This window comes from Helianthus annuus, chromosome 17 (genome assembly GCF_002127325.2).
Source record: "Helianthus annuus cultivar XRQ/B chromosome 17, HanXRQr2.0-SUNRISE, whole genome shotgun sequence".
NCBI classification, from domain to species: domain Eukaryota; kingdom Viridiplantae; phylum Streptophyta; class Magnoliopsida; order Asterales; family Asteraceae; genus Helianthus; species Helianthus annuus.
This window is the reverse complement of record NC_035449.2, coordinates 22,483,770-22,504,966: the sequence shown is the minus strand read 5'-3', so window position 1 is coordinate 22,504,966 and position 21,197 is coordinate 22,483,770. Positions and strand designations below refer to the sequence as shown.

The following is a 21,197-nucleotide window of genomic DNA, read 5'->3' as shown; positions in this document are numbered from 1 at the left end:
TTTTTAGAAAATATTTGGGTATTGGGCTCATTAACCTAATGGGCTAAATAGTTTAAACAATATGATTTTTTTTTTAAGTGGGCCTAAGTTAATATTTTTTTGGTTATACCCTATAAATTTTTTTTTACATATATAATATCGGATTTTTTTTTTTAAATTGCGTGCCCTACGAAATCACGGGCCCTGTTCGGTTGTCCTCCCCGCCCCCCTTCAGGGCCGGCTCTGAATCTGGTCATCGTCGTTTGCAAACATGTCGTCGTCGAAAGGTCTGCTCATGTAGATCCAAGAAACGTCGATGATTGAAGGTTTTAGTTTGCGAATCCAAGATGTATGAATGTTTCACTAAAACGTTGATTGAAGGTTCGAAATGTTAAAGATCGTTTGTGAGGTGGAGGTTTTAGGTTTTCATGGATGATTACTGAAACGTCTTTTGATCAATGATTTTGTTTAAAATTGGTTTTGATTTTGCAAAAATCACCTAATAAGCATTAAAAATAGTAAAAAATAAGAAAAAAATTTGATAACCTGATGACCTAGTAATTACATGTTATGAGAACACCAAATTAAAGTTTGGTTATTTTAATTAAACAAAAAAAAAATTGGATAACTTAGTTGGAACAATTGGCAAACTTTGTTACATTTGTGTGACATTTTACCTTTTTAAACAACAATTAACTTCAAAGCTTCGACTTGAGACTTTTTCATCGCTTCATCTAGTTTTCTCCTTTTAGGGTTTTCAGTATCGGATGGTTGTTTAAGAGGCATAATTTATAAAAATTAAATCCAAATTCAAAAGCTAAAACCATAACTTAATTCTATATTATTATCCAGCAATTAATAATTACTTAATTCGTAATCTAACAATTAACAATTACTCTATTCTAAATTTTAAGTAGGGGTGTGCAAAGTGCCGTTCGGTTATTACCTTTAACCATAACCACTAGCTTCGGTGATGGGATTTCCATAACCATAACCGAACTTCAGTTTCGGTTAATTGGTTATGAAGCTCAGTTGTGGTTCGGTGTCGGTTAATTTCAGTTATTTATCCATCCTTTACTTAATGTTTACTACTAACATATTAGGGCTTTATTGTCTTAGTTTCAATCATATTTATAAATAAAACAAAAAAAAAAAAAAAACATGAACGCACATAAATTGAGTCAAATTTTGTATAATAATTATTTTTTATACCTTTTAAAACTAATTTTGTTGCATAAAAAGCCTTTTGTACAATTTTTTTTTATGTATATAAAGAGTTTGATTCCTTTAACATGTATATTTTTTATATAGATATAAAATTGTGTGAATTAAGAAAGTGGAATAAGAAAAAAACACACCTTGATTGAGCTATGGTGGTCGTCGTGGTAAATTTTGGCGGTCGATAGTGGTCATATGGTGGTCGTCGTGGTAAATTTTGGCGGTCGATGGTGGTCATCGACATGGCTGTGGTGGTGGCGTGAACAGGGGCGTACCCACCCTAAGCTAAGGGTGGGCGGGCGCACCCCATGAAAAAATATTTTTTAGTGTTATTTTTCGCCGGAAATCCCGACCGTACCCCTTGGAATTTTTCACCCGCACCCCTTGAAAATTTTCAACCGCCCCACTTAGAAAAAAAATAATTATTAACCACTTATTCACTTAATTATTTAATCCAATCAAAGCCCAATCTGTAATCAATTTTTATTAACACAAGCCTAAACCCAACCTAAAGAATTTTGAACTTAATAAAATAACCCAAACCCATCCACCCATTCCATTTTCAAATCCCGCCCCCAAAAAAACTCTCAGCGACTTGACGCCACTGCTCACGACCTGGTGGCTTTTTTTACCAGAAAAACCAAAATTCCGTTTGGACCGACCCATATTACGTTAGAATTCCAATATAGAACTAGTATGGTTATTTATTTATTTATTTATTTTTTTATGTGATGATTAGGAGAACATATAGATGTGTAAGGATTTAATCTTTTTTTGATTTTTTTGTTGTTCTAGACTTGTAGTTAAATGATTTTGTTGTTTTATTTATAGCTTTGTTTGTTTAAATGATTAGTTACAATTAATCAATATTTAATATTAGGGCTTGAATGTTTAAAAATATAATTGAAAGTTATGGGCTATGGTTGAACATGATTGTTTATTTTGTTTAAGTGTTTAGTGTTGTTTTATGAACTTATGGAGCAAATTATATGTGTCAGGAACAATGAGTAAGAATGTAATGAACGTATGGCGTGTTTAGTATCTTTAGATGATATTTTGGATATATGTCAAAAAAAAAACCTATAGGGCACAATGTTAAATACGTTTGTATTTTGTAATGACGTTTGACGTGTTTCCGATGATTTATAAATTTTAGTTTGATGTTCTTTTGTCTTACATGATCCGACCCGATCCCCTATGAACCGACATTTTTATACAGCTAGGGGCCTAAAATATTTGAAAATATTTCGCACCCCCAAGAAAAAATTTATGAATCCGCCACTGGACGTGAAGTAACAATATTGGGTCATTTGATGGAATCAAACAACTAGCAGCAATGCCGCTTTATTTTATTTTATTTTTTTTACTTTTTATTAATAATTAGATAAGATAGATGTTTGGGTAATGGATATGGATCATAATAAGATTATTGGGCCCAATAAACTATAAGATTTTAGATATGGATCAAAATAAGATTATTTAGTCCCAATAAATTATATCATTAAATTATAATAGAGGGGTAAATATATTTTTCGGTTTCACGTTTACACACACACACACATAGACACACACACACACACACACATATATATATATATATATATATATATATATATATATATATATAGGGTAGGGCTAGATAGAAAACCCTATATATATAAAAAACCCGAGAAAATCCAAGCTCCCGACATTTTTTTTTTTTTAAAAAAATAACACATGTAATATACATGTTTTTAAGACTTTTGGGCCAAAAAAATCAAAAAAGCGCCGAAGGGATATTTAAAAAAAAAAAAAAACAAGTTTCAGCAATTTTCAGCGAAATTATGGATTTTTTGCTTAACACGTGTTAGGAGCTGAAATTTGTTTATTTTTTAAAAAAAAATCCCTTCGGCGCTTTTTTGTTTTTTTTGGCCCAAAACACTCTAAAACATGTATATTACATGTGTAATTTTTTTCAAAAAAAAAAATGTCGGGAGGTTGGGTAAAAATGGCTTCCCATTTGGGTTTCCAGAGTTTTTTAAGAATTTTAGGGTTTTTTATCTAGCATTATCCTATATATATATATATATATATATATATATATATAGAGAGAGAGAGAGAGAGAAAGTATAATGTACATCAGGGCTTAACCTACATTAACATACATGACAAAAAATATAACGTGCGTTATTATCATAGAACGTGCGTGATTATAGTCCCATGCGTGATTATGTGGTCCCATGCGTGATTATGTGGTCCCATGCATGATTATAGCCCTGATCCAACGGTTATCATTGTCTCCTACGTGATGTATGATAAGGCTTTTTGTATGTTAACCTTACTCTATATATATATATATATATATATATATATATATATATATATATATATATATATATATATATATATATAATTTTAGGCCCTCGGGAAAATTTGGCCTTGGCCGGGGGTGCGGCTCGCCCGCCCTCAGGCCGGCCCTGCTTAACACTTATAAGACTCGATATGTTTTCGGTGAGGGTCTTAAGTTGGTTTACCTATTCGCAGCTAGACGTGTTCAAAGATATGTTAGAGATTTAGAGCTACACCTGACTTGGGCAATATAGCGTTTTCGTTGGGGGGTCTTAAGTTGGTTCATATATTCGCAGCCAGACGTGTTCTAAGATATGTTAGAGACTTAGAGCCACGCCTAACTTGGGTGTGAAGTTTACGAGGGAGTCAAAGATTGAGCTTCAAGGATTTTGTGATGCGGATTATGCCCAATAACCTAATCTAAGAGGGTCAATAACATGTTATGTTTTCTTTACTAGAGACAATGCTGTGTTGCGGTGTAGCAAATGACAGCCTACGGTCTCTTTATCTACTATAAAGACCGAATGTAGAGCTTCGGCTATGGTTGCTCAAAAACTTACGTGGCTAGTTAGAATGTTGGAAGATCTGAACCCGAAGGTATGTCGACTAAAAAGTTAAATTGTTTTGTGATAACAAGTGAACGATCCAACTAGGAGAGAATCCCACATTCCATGCTCGTACCAATCATATAGATGTGCGCTATCATTATGCTTAAGAAAAAGTTTTAAACAGTGAGATTGATTTAATATATGTTGATACAAACAATCAAGTAGCCGGCATCTTATTTAAAGGTTTATTGAAGACAAATACACTAGAATTTAGTACGAGTTTTGGAATGAAGAGTGTTGGTATTGAGAGGGAGAGTGAAAATATAAGCAATTCCAACATAGTTGAAGTTTGTTAGACTTGAAGGTTCTAAAGGGAGATTCGGTTGATCTCAAAGGGGTGGTTTGGAGGAGATCATAAGTCTAGAGACTAATAGTAATAATTTAGTTAAAGTTATTTTTCAAATTCTTTGTGTGTATCTGTTAATCTTCGAATTTGGTTTATCTACGTAGCATTCAAATTGTAGTAGGGCTAATATATGTTTTCTCAAGTCAAAAGTAGAATCAATATATATTTTGTTCTGGTCATCTTGATTTATTTGCTTGCAATCGTTTTAATAAATTAATATAAACTTGTCGAACCTGTTGGGTTATATGCTTGTGTGATTGGTTGTGTGCTCGGTCACTGGTTACCCATCCCAGCAAGAAGAATGTGATGAAATAGCTTAAGCATGTTTTCCAATCAACATTAAAATTTTTGAGGTTGATCCGGAAATTATTTCATAAGTAAATTACAAGTTTTGTCCTTTATGTTTGTACCAAATTACAGACGGTGTCCTTTGCCTTTAAATTTGATGAGTTTTGTCCTTAACGTTTCAAAATCTTGCACATTATGTCCTTTAACCCTAACTCAGTCAGATTTTTTTGTTAAATATGGTCATATGACTTGCACATCAGAGCATGTTTGTCATTTTATCTTTCAGGGGCTATTTTGTAGTAAATTATTATTTAGGGACTATATATAAAACACTGAAAATAAAAAAGGAAATATAAAAACTCTCCCTCCTCTCTCTTCTCTCTCTCATCTCTCTCTCATTATCATTTCTCCTCCTCTCTCTTCTCTCTCTCCTGTCTCTCTCATCATTTCTCCCCCAAATTTTGACAATGTGAAACTGCTACAAGCCTAGCATCACTCATCTGCAGCCTTTCCAAATTGTGCTATAAAACATTAGCTCCCCTGGTTTTCACTCTGTAAAAGAGTTGAGTTCAATTTGAGGAAAATTGAGCTTGAATGAAGTGAGAAACCGGTAAACAGTGAAGGTAATTTAATCTAATTTTGATTTTCTGTCAACAAAATATTTATTTTGAAACGAATAAGTGTATGTTTCAGCTTGTTCAATCTTAAAAATGTCAACCACCGTAATTAGCAATGCGATGTTGATGCCATCAACTGAATCACAACCAGCAGCAACAAAATCTATAACAGAGATGACCGAAGTAGAATCCGTTAAGTGCGATTGTTGCGGATTGACGGAGGAGTGCACACCAGAGTACATAGAACGGATACGAGAACATTATCAACATAAATGGATCTGTGGATTACGTGGAGAGGCGGTTAAGGATGAGATCATTAGGAGCAAACAGTTGATAACAACCGAAGAAGCGATGACTCGCCAAGTGTCGTTCTGTAGATCGCCGATCTCGCCAGGTCCGCCGCCTGATCCAACCGCTCATCTTATTGCCGCCATGAGACAGATTCTCCGGTGGAGTTTGGATTCTCCGGTGAGGTCGGTGCCGTGTAGTCCGACTACGACGAAGATTTCTGATGGAATTACAATGCTTACGAGATCAGAGAGTTGTTTTTCTAATCCTACACTTGTTGATCGGAGAGTTTGTCCCGATATCAGAGAGTTGTTTTTCTGATCGGAGAAGTGATAAGAGAGAGAGAGAGAGAGAGGAGAGAGAGGAGAGAGAGAAGATAGAGAGAGGAGGGAGAGTTTTTATATTTCTTTTTTTAGTGTTTTACATATAGTCCCTGAATAATAATTTATCACAAAATAGCCCCTAAAAGATAAAATGACAAAGATGCCCTCATGTGCAACATATTTAACAAAAAAATCTGACTGAGTTAGGGCTAAAGGACATAACGTGCAAGATTTTGAAACGTTAAGGACAAAACTCATCAAATTTAAAGGTAAATGACACTGCCTGCAATTTGGTACAAACATAAAGGACAAAACTTGTAATTTACTCTTATTTCATTTTTAAAAAAGGAATAATAGATTTTAATAATCCAAACTATTGCCCATTGGTCGGCAGGTCCCAAGTTCAAAAAGTCCCATTGGCGGTCCCATCTTTTCACATATTGGTCTTCAATGGACCTTAACTAACAGAACGCTAACGTCGTTAGTCTCCGGTCACCGGAAAAACGTTTTTGGCCGGAAAACTCCATTTTGACCGGAAAACTCAACCTTTTCGTCTCAAACCTCTTTGTAACGATCCAATTACGCACCTTTATGAATCTTTTCTAGTAAAAAGATCCAATTATTAAGGTCGTCAGAAAAACTCTTTTTTCGCCGAAAAACTTCTTTTTGGCTGGAAAACTCAACTTTTTAGCTAGAAAACTCAAAGTTTTCATCCCAAACTTGTTTGTAACCATAGATCGGATCTTTAGGAAGCTTTTTCCGGCCAAAAACGTTTTTACGGCGATCGGAGACTAATGGCGTATGCGTTCTGTTAGTCAGGGTACATTGAAGGCCAATATGTGAAAAGATAGGACCGCTAGTGGGAATTTTTGAAGTTGGGACCATTGCCGGCCAATGGGCAATAGTTAGAATTATTAAAATCCATTATTCCTTTAAAAAAATTTCTGTTTGGTAAAGGCTACCTCTGAATCGGACAGAGGTAGTGTGTGTTTGGTTCACTTAAAAAACATCTCTTAATGGTTCATGGAGTATCTTAATGGGTAAGTTTTAGAAACATGTTAACCGATCCTTTTTTGGCTCTCTTTTTATCCATATGTCTCTTATCCCTAAAAGGTCCTATTCAACTAGCAGGTTTTTTCGGAAAACTCTATTTATTCTAACGTGTGGATGGTAGGCAGACCTATATTTATTGGTTTTAATAGGACTCCGACAGGTACACTTTATGGACATCCTGCTTTTCTATGTTTTAGAGACTTCTATGCAACTATTAGTGACGATATTATACACAATGTGTGTATTTCACCCAAAAGTTTTCTTTTAGTTCAAAACGATCAATATGTTCTCTAAACCCCCCTTAACTAAGAGATAAAAAGGCGAAGGGAAGTTCGGAAAATCCTAGCAGACGAGACTATCAACCGCTTTCTATTAAGACATCGACACCATCCTTATCCCCTACGAAAGATTTAGCCCTCTTTATAAGAGGAAAGCTCCCACGTTCCACATCTTAAAGAAGTGCATGACCAGATTGGAAGCACGGATATTCATTCGCAATGGGACAACTCACCCAGCCATGATGCATGACATAAAATACGGAGCATAAAATGGAGTTTCTCTCTTGGGTGACGCTCACGTTCGGAAAGAATCTTTTTTAACCTTTCTGGCCTCTTAATGGCTTAGCATAAGGTTTCCAAACAACCCCTAAGGCCTTGTTTGTTTGCCTCTTAATAGGCTCTTATTACCTTATGTCTGACCGGGTCAGATTTCAGATTGTTTGTTTCATCCCTCTTAATACTTACCCAGCCTCTTACTAGCCTCTGACCGGGTCATACATGGGAATGAGTCTGACCCACAGCTGAATGAAACATTAGACTTCAATACCCTTCTCCCTCAATTCTTTACAGCAGCTCCATCAAACAATACGCCGCTCCCCTTCATTTCTTTTCCACAGATCAAATCAAGCAACAAACTTACCAAAAATTCAACCAAAACCAAGATAATCAAAAAGAAAAATACTTTACATACCAGCAAAGTTTTCTCAAGAATCTCCAACTGAAAGGCAGTCTTCATCTTCCTTTTCACTCTGGGCTCACCACCCTCCGTCGGAATCTTGTTCTCCCCCTCCGAACCACCGTCGCCGCCACCATCACCGTCATTTCGGGTGAAAAAGATATAGGGGTAAAACTGATCGTGTATGATGATAGGGGAATCGGAGGCCAGTTCCAATTTAGGGGGGGGGGGGTAAGGGTGTTTGGCTCTGAAAAAGTTGCCGGAAAGTTACCTCCGCCGCCGTACGCGACGACGCCACAGTCGGAAAAATCCCACCGGCCACCACCGGACTCTCAGTCATCGTTGCCGGACCTTGTGTGATTGCTTGGTGTTCAATTGCAGTGGCGACGGTGATGTTGATGGTGGAGGGACTCTGGCTGCACATACGAAGAAATGGTTAGGTAGAGAGAGAGAGAAAGATGGTTTATAAAATGAAGAAAGATGGCTGCACATATGAAGAAATGGTTGGGTAAATATTGGTTTTTTTAATTATGTTTATAAAATGATTTTTTTAATTAAAAGGGGTAAAAATGTCATTTTACACAGTCATTCAGATGTGTAACCAAACAGCACTTTACTAGTTCAGTACTTACTGGTTTAGAGCCTCTTACCCATTCAGACCTCTTATTCATTTAGCACTTATTGATTCAGATGTTGCCAAACAGCCCGTAAGATATATCAGAGACACAATCTAATGTGGATTTGGTGAAACTATGACACCCCCTCGAGTGCACAAATGTAACAATTTATCATCCTTTTTCTTCTTCTTTTAAGTTCAACACTAGAATTAATTATTAAACCACTTTGATGAGTGACCTCCCGCTTTTCCAGGTTCCCAATATCAACCATGAAGAAAACAATAAACATAATAAATATAAGAAAATTGTATAATATCTCATGCATTGTAAAATACTTAAATACGATATAATGATGGTATTAATGTTAGTTGTAATGAAAATATCGGTTTCAAGATGTAAATTTTCATTTTGAAACTGACGGTTTAATATTTTAATGCATAGTATGTGATCTCTCTCTCTATATATACCAAGACTTTGTTAAACGTTAAACTTGTCTATGTTGTGAATCGAAGTTGGCTTCACAATATCATGGGTGCAATGCATAACCTCTTTACCCTACTCACATTATTGTCTTTGATTATTTCCGTAACTCATGCCTGCTTTCTTACTTCAAAATGGAATCTTTATGTTATAAGTAATATTGAAGATGATATTGTCGTTCATATTAAATCAGGAGATGATGATCTTGGAAATCATACAATTCCATTTAATGGGAATTACAACTGGTCATTTTGTGAAAGGATTGATGGCCATACTCTTTTCTATGGCTACTTTTGGTGGGCTTCAAAATTCACGTCCTTGGCTTTGTTCGATCATGAGCTTCGAGGCCCGTGCGCTCTACACAAAGAGGGTGGTCAACATTGTTATTGGTTGGTGCGACCGGATGGATTTTTTGTATCAAGATATAACAGAACTTTTGCTGATCACTGGACGTTTATAAAACATTGGGATGAATAAAAGTTTCATATTTTCGGCCATTGAATGGAACACGATATAGTTTATAAACTAGCTTGATATATATAGTATTTTATGTGGGTGCTTATTAATCAAAAGATCAATGAAATACTTTACTAACTTTGGCGTCTAAATAAATCCTTGTCATTGTTGTCTTATAGTTATTTACTGGTATGTTTTTTTTTTGTAATAAAATCTTTCCAGGTAATGAGCTCTAATAAAGTAAAACTTATACCAAAGTTTAGAGTAGTGTTTATGAGGTTATTTCCACACTTATTTGCTGGTATGATTTTTTGTAATAAAATCTTTCCAGGTAATGAGCTCCAATAAAGTAAAACTTATACCAAAGTTTAGAGTAGTGTTTATGAGGTTATTTCCACACTTATTTGCTGGTATGATTTTTTGTAATAAAATCTTTCCAGGTAATGAGCTCCAATAAAGTAAAACTTATACCAAAGTTTAGAACAGTGTTTATGAGGTTATTTCCACAACAGACGATTTGTAATAACTAGAATCAGAATATATAAATATACTTCGATTGAACTTGAAGATTGTCTTGACTGTTGCTTGGCCGATATTATTTATTAATGATTCTATCTACGATGCTGCTGCAATTCTAGTTAAATCTAATAAACCCAAACCGTGAAATCAAACTGGAGCCAAATCATAAGTAACAACTTGGTTTGTTTGGTTTTAATTTTCAGCGATTCAATTTCCAATGGTAGAAAACTGGTACTGACGTTTGGCACGTGATCGACATGAAACCGGACCATCAACACCCCCAATAAAAACAATAAAATCAATAATGGGAGAAAGTGATGTCACTACTTCCTCCATGACTCAAATCATGCCAACAACCCATTGCTAGTAAATTTGGACTTCCAAATACCATTAGAGCAGGTCAATAGTCATGTCATGTCGGGTTGGGTTACCTAGCTTTGGTTTACAGTCAACATTTTTCCAATCTTCCCCTTATACCAAACTAGACTCTAGCTTGAGTACTCCTAAATTCTTTCACATGCATATTGATAAAGTTCAACCTTGATACTCGGTAAGAATCTTTCTTTTTTGCTATTTCAAACTACAAACTCTACTTTAATTCACTAGTTTTGTCCACATTCTCGGACGATGCAAAGCGTCTTGTTGATGTGTGTGTTTCTTTCGTAGAAGACCAGATCCCTTATCAATTTTTACCTATGTATTATCGACACAAAACTTCATTGGTCCTCCTTTGTACCCGATCATTTCGACTAACAAATTCCCTAAACGGATTGTTTGATAAGTCGCTACAAACAATGCTTCACATGGTCACAATACTACAGTCCTTTGTTTTCAAAAATGCCATTTTATGATATTCTTTCCGAGATAAAACACCATGCTAGTAGTGCTTCAATAATCTGTCGAATCATCGCCTAAATCATTGTAGGAGAACCCGTAATATTTTATTATCTTGGTCTCGATGACCATAACACCATAATTGATAGTGTCCTTTACGTACTTGAGGAACTTTAGTGATACAATAAATAAGGCTGATGGGTTAGAAGTTATTACGAGTGGTGAGATTCGAGTGCTTTGGAATCAAAGTGATAAATGAAGATTCAGAACCCCTATTTACGACTCACTGAGTTGGAAACTGAGAAAGAATACTTACAAAATCATCCTTAAGCTGGTTCCAAAAACATTTGATAAAGGAGAAGTTGAATCCGTTTGGGTTGGGGGCCTTATATGTTAATTATGACATGATTATAGTCGATTACAACTTGTGTTTTCTCGTCACCCTCTCCTATTAGATAATGATATTAAAAGAATATCTATTTTAGGTAATCAATATAAATTTAGTTATGGACGATTTTAATTTCTCACCTAACTTATCAGTTTTGAATAATGAGTAGGAGTTGGCTACAAAGCCATTTTTTCCTACAAAGTGTAGGAAGCCTCCTACATTTGACATGTGGCAATTAGAGTTTTTAATCAAAAGGGTATTAAGGTGATTTGATTATTATTTTAATTATGAATTATATTAGTAGATTAAGTAACTAGCCAGATAATTAAGGAAACTAAATATCTCATTAAAATCAAATCGATGGTTTCATTTAAATTATACAATCAATACAACATATCCCCAGAGGATTCGCATTGCATCTGGTTCTTCATAACATCTTTACTAATCAAAATCATGGTGTCAAATGTTATGGTTGATTGCGGTAATGATAAAGTTTTATGATATTGCATAAACTTGAATTTTTGTTTGATGTGTTGTAGCAATTGTATGATTTATCTAACAAGGATTACGATATTGAATTAATGCTGGAGGATTTCTTGACATTGTGTTTTAACAGCAAGCAGACTAATACCGTTATGTTTTAGCAGCAAGCACACTACTACCGTTGTGTTTTATCAGTTTATCATTGGATTAATTAGAGGATTTTTTGGCGTTGTGTTTTAAACATTCACGGTGTAACATGTGTTTTACCGGCTGTAATCATTCATGAACAATTTCTTGACGATGTGTTTTACCAGCTGCAATCTTTCATGAATAATTTCTTGACAATGTGTTTTACCAGGTACAAGTTAATTCACAGTGTGTTATAGCACTTTATGTTTTAGGAAGGATATGTATTTTGTAATTATTATTGTGTTTGCAGGAAGGAGATGTATTTGTAATTTCTTGACGATGTGTTTTACCAGTTACAGGTTAATTAACAACGTGTTATACCAGTTATGATTCACAAATGACATGTCTTTTATGGTTTCTTGACATTGTGTTTTATAATTTTTTGGTTCTTCACGATGTGTGATATTGCATGATTCATGATGTGTTTTCTTGACGTTGTGTTTCTTCAAGAAGGAGATAAGGAAGAGAGAGAGGGAGAGAGAATCGCGAGAAATGTGGAGTGGTTTATGGGATGACTGCTGTTTCCATATTTAAAACAAGCTAAATAACACATCTACCCCTAATTAATTAAATTATCCTATTTTTAAGACACACATATTACCAAAATGCCACCAAGATGATCTCAACCATCAAACACACTCATCCAATGGTCAAGATCACTTCCTACACTTTGTAGGAAAAACACACTTTGTAGAGGAACCTCACCCTTGAATAATATATTTGCATTACGGATAATAATATATTAGTTGTTTTGGTCAAAAATCACACAAGGATAATACAACCAAATCCGATTTTGTGAGGTGTGATGCTTGAATTAATGGACAAATTAATGTATGAACAATGTATGAATGAAATGAATGTGTGATACAAGGATTTATACGAGGAAAAAGCCCTTGATCAATGTACGATCTCCGGCACAAAAAACCTCAGGTGATGGAAACTACCGATCACCAACTATATTAAACAAGTAAAGGTTACAAATCGGGATGACAACAAGCTTGTTACAAGGATCACTAGTGTGCAAAATGTATGTAATCGCCAACGAGTTGCAGAGAGTTTTCGAGAGTGTGTGTGTTGCTAATTGTTCTAACTATCAAGCTTGTTATCCCCTTATAAAAATGGAAATAATCTAACTAACTAACAATCCGCAAATCATGCTACCTTCCCACGACTTCCATAACGGTCATACAAGCTATGCACGTGCAAAATAATGGAGCATATTCCCCTAGAATCTCGGCAAGACCAGGTCCCATTCGAATACTCCTGTAAAACAAGTTCAAATATAGTGGAAACAACCGTTAGTGTAAGGATAATAATGAGGATCCTGGATCCTTAAACCTGCAACGTCTTCTGAGGATCCTTAATTCAAACTGAACTGAGGATCCGTGATCCTGGCTGCACTTAAGGATCCGTGATCCATATATTAGAAAATCCATCGCTAACAATTACCCCAAAATATGAGGAATTAATTATAAAAAGATGAGTCATATTTTCTGCCTTATCTCCATCGAACCAATTATCGTAAATATAGCCGTTATATCCGAACTAGCCGTTACGAATAGGACATCAGCGATAAGACTACCTGCACTCACAGGCATGTGCTACATACAGGCCATGCCAATGATGTGGAGAGTTCTTTATACCATAGAGAACATCATCGAGCAGGAGGGTATAGAAATAGGGATGTCCGAGTTGAGTCAATTGTACAACCTTGTTAGCCATGGTTCACACCGCTTTCTGTTCAAACATAAACCTGGTGATCCTCATCCAATCCTTAAAACCACTAAAAACGACACCCACTGGAAGAGCCATTTCTTCTTTGTGAGGAGGGACTCAATCCCTGATGGGAAGGACCTCCCTAAAAAGTGGATCACCCATGGTAGGATATGGGATCCTTAGACAAGGATCATAATAGGACTCTTTCTCTTTTAAGGATAACTGATCCTTCTTTCTATTTTTGCAGCTATCTCACTCTCTTTCATCCAAGAAACACCTGCAACAAAGGAAAGGGTTGCTGCCTTCTGGATCCTTGATCCTGCTGTAAGGACATTTCAAGTTAAAGCAAAGGATTCACAGGAAGTATCTTCCGGTTCCTTCACCATGTCAAGTAAGTATTCAAATTTGTATATGATTAAATGTTTAAATGAAAATAAAACAAGAATACTTATTTGTGTTTTGCATTTGTAGGTGCTGGAAAATCCTTAAAGTAAGCCTCAAGGTTCAGTGTCAGTGACCTTGATGCGTTTGCTGCCTCAAAATCCATCAAGAAGCAACTTGCTGCTAGTCCCAGCGCTCCGATCCCCAAAAGCATGAGCACACAGGGCAAAGGTGCCAAGAAAAGGAAAGCTGCTGAAGCTCTAGAAGGCTTGCCTCTTATCCAACACCAGTTTGAGGAGTATGTCTCTAAGGTAAGGATCCCGGATCCTTAAGTCTGATCTTCCCATACTGAGGATAACGGATCCTGACATGTGCTTCTCTATCGCAGAAATTTGCTGAGATCCAGATGCTCCTGGATTCACATGCTGAAGAGGCTGAGCAAAAGCACCTGGACTTCCAGAAGATGTTCCTGGCAAAGGACCAAAAAATTGCCTCTCTCGAGAATACGATCAATCTGGTGAAGAGGGAGCTGGTCCTGACCCAAGCTACAGCTCAACAGGAGAAGGCAGAAGTGATGGAAGGGGCAAAGCTCTCTGCTGCAATAGCCATGATCAAGCTTCAAATGGCAAAGGAGGCTAAGGATCCCAACTTTGACAGGACTGCCTGGGACCAAGAGGCCTGGAAGCGAAAGCTTGCGGAGCTGGATGATGAAGAGGAGGCTGAGGAGACTCTGGCAATCGAGCCTGGCAGCAGCGGAGTGAAGGATCATGTGGAAGAAGCAGCTGGTGGGGATGATGCAGCGAAGGTTTAGGCTGCAGAAATGGGCGATGATGGAAATTTCTAGACGGATGGCCGGAGCCCATTTTTTATGGTTTAAGGTTTTTGTGTTGATGTTTTAAAACAATGGTTGGTCTGTATTTGAACAATAGTTTTAGGTTTAAGGATCACTGATCCTTCGAACAATAGGTAGGATGACAATTGGTGGAGGGATCCTCTGTTTGGGGGATGAAGCCATTGTTATCCTGGAGTCTCTCTATTCCTGCACTACTTAGAACTTATTAACATGGACACCCTTTACCTACCCCAGCGGACGGGCAACGTATTGCTGATAGATGCTTGGGGTAGTTAATTTTGACAACCTTCGAAGGGTTTAACCTTTGATAAATAAATAAAACCTTAATCTTTTGGCTCTTCTGTGTTGTTAATTCTATGTATATTTACCTTTCAACTGTTATGATACAATTTCTTTGAATTTACAAGTTAGGAACAAAAGTAGATTAGATTATGTCGAAAAGTTTAGGATATGATCAAGGATCAAATATCCTATAGTTGAAAAGTTCAAAAAGTGGTATAATTTTAGGATCATATATACTGTTGTCAAAGAATAAGGGTAACTTAAATAAATCAAGAATAAAGTGGAGGTAAATAAGGATCATACCTGAGAATCCAAGTTAGGATCCTAAATCTTTAATACTTACAATCAAGATAGCCAAAAGACAAACCCTAGTAAAAGGTTAGGATCCAGGATCCTTAACTGTTTAGCTTTGGAAACCTGAAATAGAACATAACTTGGGACAAGCCAATATAAAAAAAGAGTTAGTAACTGGGGACAAGCCCAACAATCTGGGGACAAGCCCAAGAAACTGGGGACAAGCCCAAAAAACTGGGGACAAGCCCAAAGGATCTTGTGTAAACTGGAGTATGGCCCTCACCGGCGACTATCCAAACTTAGTGACATGAAAATACCAAAACCTTAGCTAACGTGAAAACGTTAGAAACCTTAGGAACGGATGTATGGTATGTCTACCATTATACGTAGGATCCTGAATACAGCCAGTACAATGAAATTGTCAGCCCCTAAAGCGGGTACTAGTCCCATTGCCTTGAACTGCACCAGGATTATCGTGCGCTACTGGCGAAGGTAGTGGATACCTTAAACTGGGGACAAGCCCAAAAACTGGGGATAAACCCAAAAAACTGGGGGCAAGCCCATAAAACTTAGGAGACTTCTGTGGATACTTGATCCTTTATCAAGGATGCATCAATTTCAGACTGAGGATCATTTATCCTCTAAGGATCCTTAATGTATATCAAATATAAAGATGGCCAAGGATCCTGGATCCTTCTTACATGAAGTATCTCTTCAAGTGAACATCATTCCAAGCTATTGGTAGTAAATCACCTTCCATTGTTAATAATCGATATGCCCCCTTTCCTGCCTCAGCTTCGATAAGATAAGGGCCTTCCCACTTTGGTGCTAACTTGCCATTAGTAGGGTTTGTGGTATTTTGGAATGCTTTCCTTAGAAACATATCACCAACTTGAATCTTTCTGATCCTGGCATTCTTGTTATAAGCTCCAGCCTTCCTTTGTTGATAACTAGCCAATCTTATCCTTGCCAAATCTCTGAGTTCTTCTATGGTATCCAGGTCTTGAACCAAGTTTTCAGCATTTCCTTCAGGATCACGGATGCTTGTTCTAGCAGTATGAACCACCATTTCTGTAGGGATCACTGATTCTGCTCCATACACTAAGGAAAATGGAGTCTGACCAGTAGCATTCTTGGGAGTCGTCCTGTCAGCCCATAGCATATAAGGTAGCTCTTCTGCCCATTTTCCTTTCTTGGATCCAAGCTTCTTTTTCAAGTTGTTGATGATGATCTTGTTAGATGATTCTGCTTGACCATTAGCTTGTGGGTGGACTGGTGTTGAAGTTATCATCTTAATCCCCCAGCTGTCACAAAAGTTAGTAGTTCTACTCCCAATAAATTGGGATCCATTATCACAAACAATTTCAGAAGGAATACCAAATCTGGTAATAATGTTTCTTTTGATAAAGGATATCACTTCTTTCTCTCTGACTTGAGCAAAGGCTTCAGCTTCTATCCACTTGGAAAAATAATCAGTCATGGCAAGCATAAACACTTTTCCTCCTGGTGCTTTGGGAAGTTTGCCAACTATATCCATTCTCCATCTCATGAAGGGCCAAGAAGAGGATATAGGATGCAGGAGCTCTGCTAGTTGATGAAGGATATTGCTATGTCTCTAACAAACATCACATTTCTTGGCATAATCCACATCATCCTTCTTCATAGTAGGCCAATAGTATCCTGTCCTAAGGATCCTTGAGAACAGTGCTCAGCCCCCAGTGTGGTGTAACACCTCGAATTTTTGTGTCCAATAAATAAATGACACGTGTCAAATACGACAAAAATAATATAAACCCGGATTTAATTAAGATATGCGGTAGGATTTTCGGATATGTCGACATGTTAATTTTATACCTCTGAGCGACTCCGTTATTATAAATCCCGAGACCCCAAGCAAATTTATAAGCACCTAATCTTAATCGGGCCATCATTAATATTAATCAAAAACATCCAAGCTAATAAAATGGGTTCTAAGAAAATAATGCAATGCAAATGATAAGACATGAGCCCATCCTCTTTTGCAAACCCATATTGCATAATGGGGTAGACATCTGGTCAAGTATGGGTAAAAGGCCAGCCATCAAAATTATTAATTCAAAGTTGACCGTTCAATGCATGAAAGGTTAATTTTTTTTTTGCCACTGTTGAGCATTTACGGACCGTAAGGGTCATGCCTTATGGACCGTAAGGGGGTGAAGGGGTAAAAGTGTTTCCGCCACAGGCTTACGGACCGCAAGGCCCAAGCCATACGGTCCGTAAGCGATGCCCAGCGACAGAAAGTTGGCTGTTGGCTGTTTAAAGCGGTAAAACATTAATGTAAGGATCTTCCAAAGATATGGGCGACCCCTAATCACTCCCTAACACTATAGGACACTTGTTGATGATCAAGGAGCATGGGTAGACTTGTTTGTCAACAATCTAGGGCCTTATGAGCACTATATAAGGGCCTCATTGCACAACAAGTCCTTCACACCCTTCTCTTGCATCTCTGATCATCTCTGGAGCTCAAGACTTCTATCTAAGCTTCACATTTCGTGCATAGAACTTCTGTAAGTTGGTTCAACCCTTTATGGTTTAGTTTTTGCTTAGTTTTAGCTTAAAAGTCAAACCGTCATAATTAACGGTTGACATAACGGTTAATCACAAATGGTCCAGTGATTAACCGAATCAAAAGTAGTTATAAGTTGGTATTCATGTGGGCTTTAAACCCTTAAAAGGGTTCCCCCTGATCACCACTCTAACTAGTTCAAATGACGAGTCAAACATGCTTAGAAAAAGTCAACAGAAGTACTATTTTGCGATTTACACATAATCTGTAATGTGGATGGTATGCAACCTGTTTAAACACTCATAAAACATGATAATAAGTGTATTAACAAGTCTAAGCTTGTTTGATCCGGCCATTTGCTATATTGACCCGGTTCGGAGCCGAAAGTCGCAAAACTTTGACTTTTGCTTTGACTTCAGTTCTGACCCGTTTTAGGGTAATGTAGATATGCCTTAGGACTCTCTTAGGACCAGGTTACATGATGGTATAACCCTCTGTGACCGGTTCGTCGTTTGTCCAAGTCTTTTACACCTTTCCGTTAAGTGCTTAAAAGTTGACCGTAACGCCCTTTTCAAATTAAAACGAGAATTTCGGACACGCGAAAGGACCAGAACCTTGGTTACTAAATTCTAAGCATGTCCCTAAAGTATTTTACACCTTTCCGATTCCAGTTGCTACTGATTTTAAATAATAAATAAAGTATTTTAGACTTTATAAACTGTCCGGGAAACTCAGATTTCCTGTAGAACTCAGAAAGCTCTTTAAAAGCCTTTAAAATGACCGAAAAACCCCTACGGGGCGTATAATGAACTTAAACTCGTTACAGGCAATACGGAAGGTATCCTACTGATACCACAACCTCTTTAAAAGCATATTGACTTAGGAAACAAGTGTAGGACTCCTACGGTTACCCGTTGCGCCTTTTGCGCGCACGGTTCGGCTTATGTAACTAGTTTACATGAATTAGCCGAAACGGGTCAAACCATATTGTTTTGACCCCAAAATCCAGAGTATGATTATTATACCCATATAAAACAAGTCTTCAAACTTGTTGGGTCAAAATCACACTCCATTCACGGTTTTCGCCTTTCACGCGATTAAACCGTAACTATACTTTGAAACTGACCGGTCTAAGCTACGGCTAAATTAAAGACCCGTTAGGATTCTAATAGGTTAAATTAAACCTTCGTTCCAGATTAGGGGACCAGTAAAAGCTATCTGCAATTTATTTCAATTTAAGGAATTATACTTGCAAAGGTAAATACTTTTAACTTATTTTCCGTTATACGGGCTTGGGTTACGGTATATAGCATACCGCTTGATCGGGTAATTGACCCCAACTCATTTGTAGTTGGGTAATATCAATGTGACTCATTTAAACAGTCTTGTTACTTAAAAGCCTTTGGGGGGTTAATGACCATGTCCCGGATAACCTTGGCAGCATTTTACGAAATGGCCACGACCCTGACATCCGAGTGTAGGCGTACACTCGGCATTATGTCTATAATTATAAAGGTATAGCCGTTGGTTACCCGCCACGGTTTATGTCATGTGGTGTGTCTATTAATCTTTAACCCGGTTTTGACCCGGGCTACTGAACGCATAAGAAACATGTAATTCGTTCACAAGATTATAATATTAAATAATTCTCCCAAGTTATAAAAGGTTAATCTTGCCTCTGTGCATTTTAATCAAAAGATATTTTGTGCCATGTGCATTCAAACCAATTTTCAATCATTTTTCCAAAATGAGTCAGTTGAATGTATTTACCAGTGTAAACTGACGTATTTTCCCAAAAAGACTAAATGCAGGTACTATGCGTAATTGGCTGGATATTTCTCCTTAGCATCATAAAGAGTCTCGCAAGCTTAAGATGCCTACGTCTGTTGAACAATACTTTTATTATTATTATTTGATCCCCTGTGGATACTTTTCGACTATTCGTAATACATTTGATATTACAAAGAATGGTTGAAATATAATTATCTTATGCTTCCGCTGTGCATTCATATATTGTGTGGTTTGACTATATTGTTGCCAACTACGTCACGATAATCCCCCACCGGGCCCACCGATGAGACACGTGGAAATCGGGGTGTGACAGGTTGGTATCAGAGCCAACGTTGAGTGAATTAAACACTATCATTCGGTGTTTAATCTCAATGACACAATTGCACATACTTGAGTCTAGACTTAACTTAGGAATATTCTCAATCCTAATCTAGAAATTTTTACTTCCAAATTTTATTGGATACGTCGCCAAGCGAAGAAGCCGTAATAAGAGTTCTCCACACCCGGAGCCCTGAGATGCTGAGCTTCGTACCGCGGCTAGAATGAAACGAGCATCCAAGGAAAAAGTATTCAGAGATAGAATGAAGAAGAAACTCCTTCTTGTTGAAGATCGCTTCCTTAATAGTCCTTATAAAGACATAATTATCTTACAGTCCCTCCGAGGACATATTATTCCTTTCAAGTCCCGCTTAGGGCAACTCTGTATTTTATTTTCATATAATGGATTGACTGAATTAAAATTTTCATCCTAAACATGAAAAATGAAATAAATTAAAAATAACGTTTCTTTATAAGATCTACCATTATAATAAAATGGCAAAATCTGAAAAGGACAAGACCTAGCCACGTGTCATTTTAAGACCAGGCCAAGATGGTAGTTCCATAATTAGAATCAGATCCATATTAACACCTCAATTTAAAATTGTTATGCGATAATTATAAATTAAGAATCTTAAGTGTGAAACCTAGCCTTCGGGTCAATTATAAGACCGGGCCAAGATGGTAAGACCTGTTAAAAAGATTCAAATCATTAACTAAGAATCTTAAGAGTGAAACCTAGTCAGGTGTCACTATAAGACCCGGCCAAGATGGTAAGACCTGATTAAAAGATTCAGATTCCCAATTAACCTCTGTGAACATGTTAAACGTCCTTGGCAGATGTGATTCGTTAAAATCGCACGCGTCATTCTTATATAAGAATCCTTTTAAGGATTCCAAGGCCCAAATTAATGATTGGTAAATCATGGGTTGAATCGTCAATAAAAATGATCATTATTGAACATCCATTAGTGATGTAGTGCCTACGGGCCAAACTTGTTAAACATCCATTAGCGATGTAGTGCCTACGGGCCAAACTTGTTAAA

At 36.9% G+C, this 21,197-nt stretch overlaps 1 protein-coding gene across 1 annotated transcript; it reads left to right on the top strand.

Moving 5' to 3' along the window:
- Positions 1-5,287: 5,287 nt before the first annotated feature.
- On the top strand, positions 5,288-5,998 carry LOC110922823. Its single transcript, XM_035986778.1, has one exon. It carries the CDS (start codon positions 5,478-5,480, stop codon positions 5,991-5,993), a length of 516 nt encoding a protein of 171 aa, XP_035842671.1. The 5' UTR covers positions 5,288-5,477; the 3' UTR covers positions 5,994-5,998.
- Positions 5,999-21,197: the final 15,199 nt, after the last annotated feature.

Bases quoted from the DNA above. Each gene is read 5' to 3' on its own strand.
- LOC110922823 (XM_035986778.1), top strand. From the start codon at position 5,478: ATGTCAACCACCGTAATTAGCAATGCGATGTTGATGCCATCAACTGAA.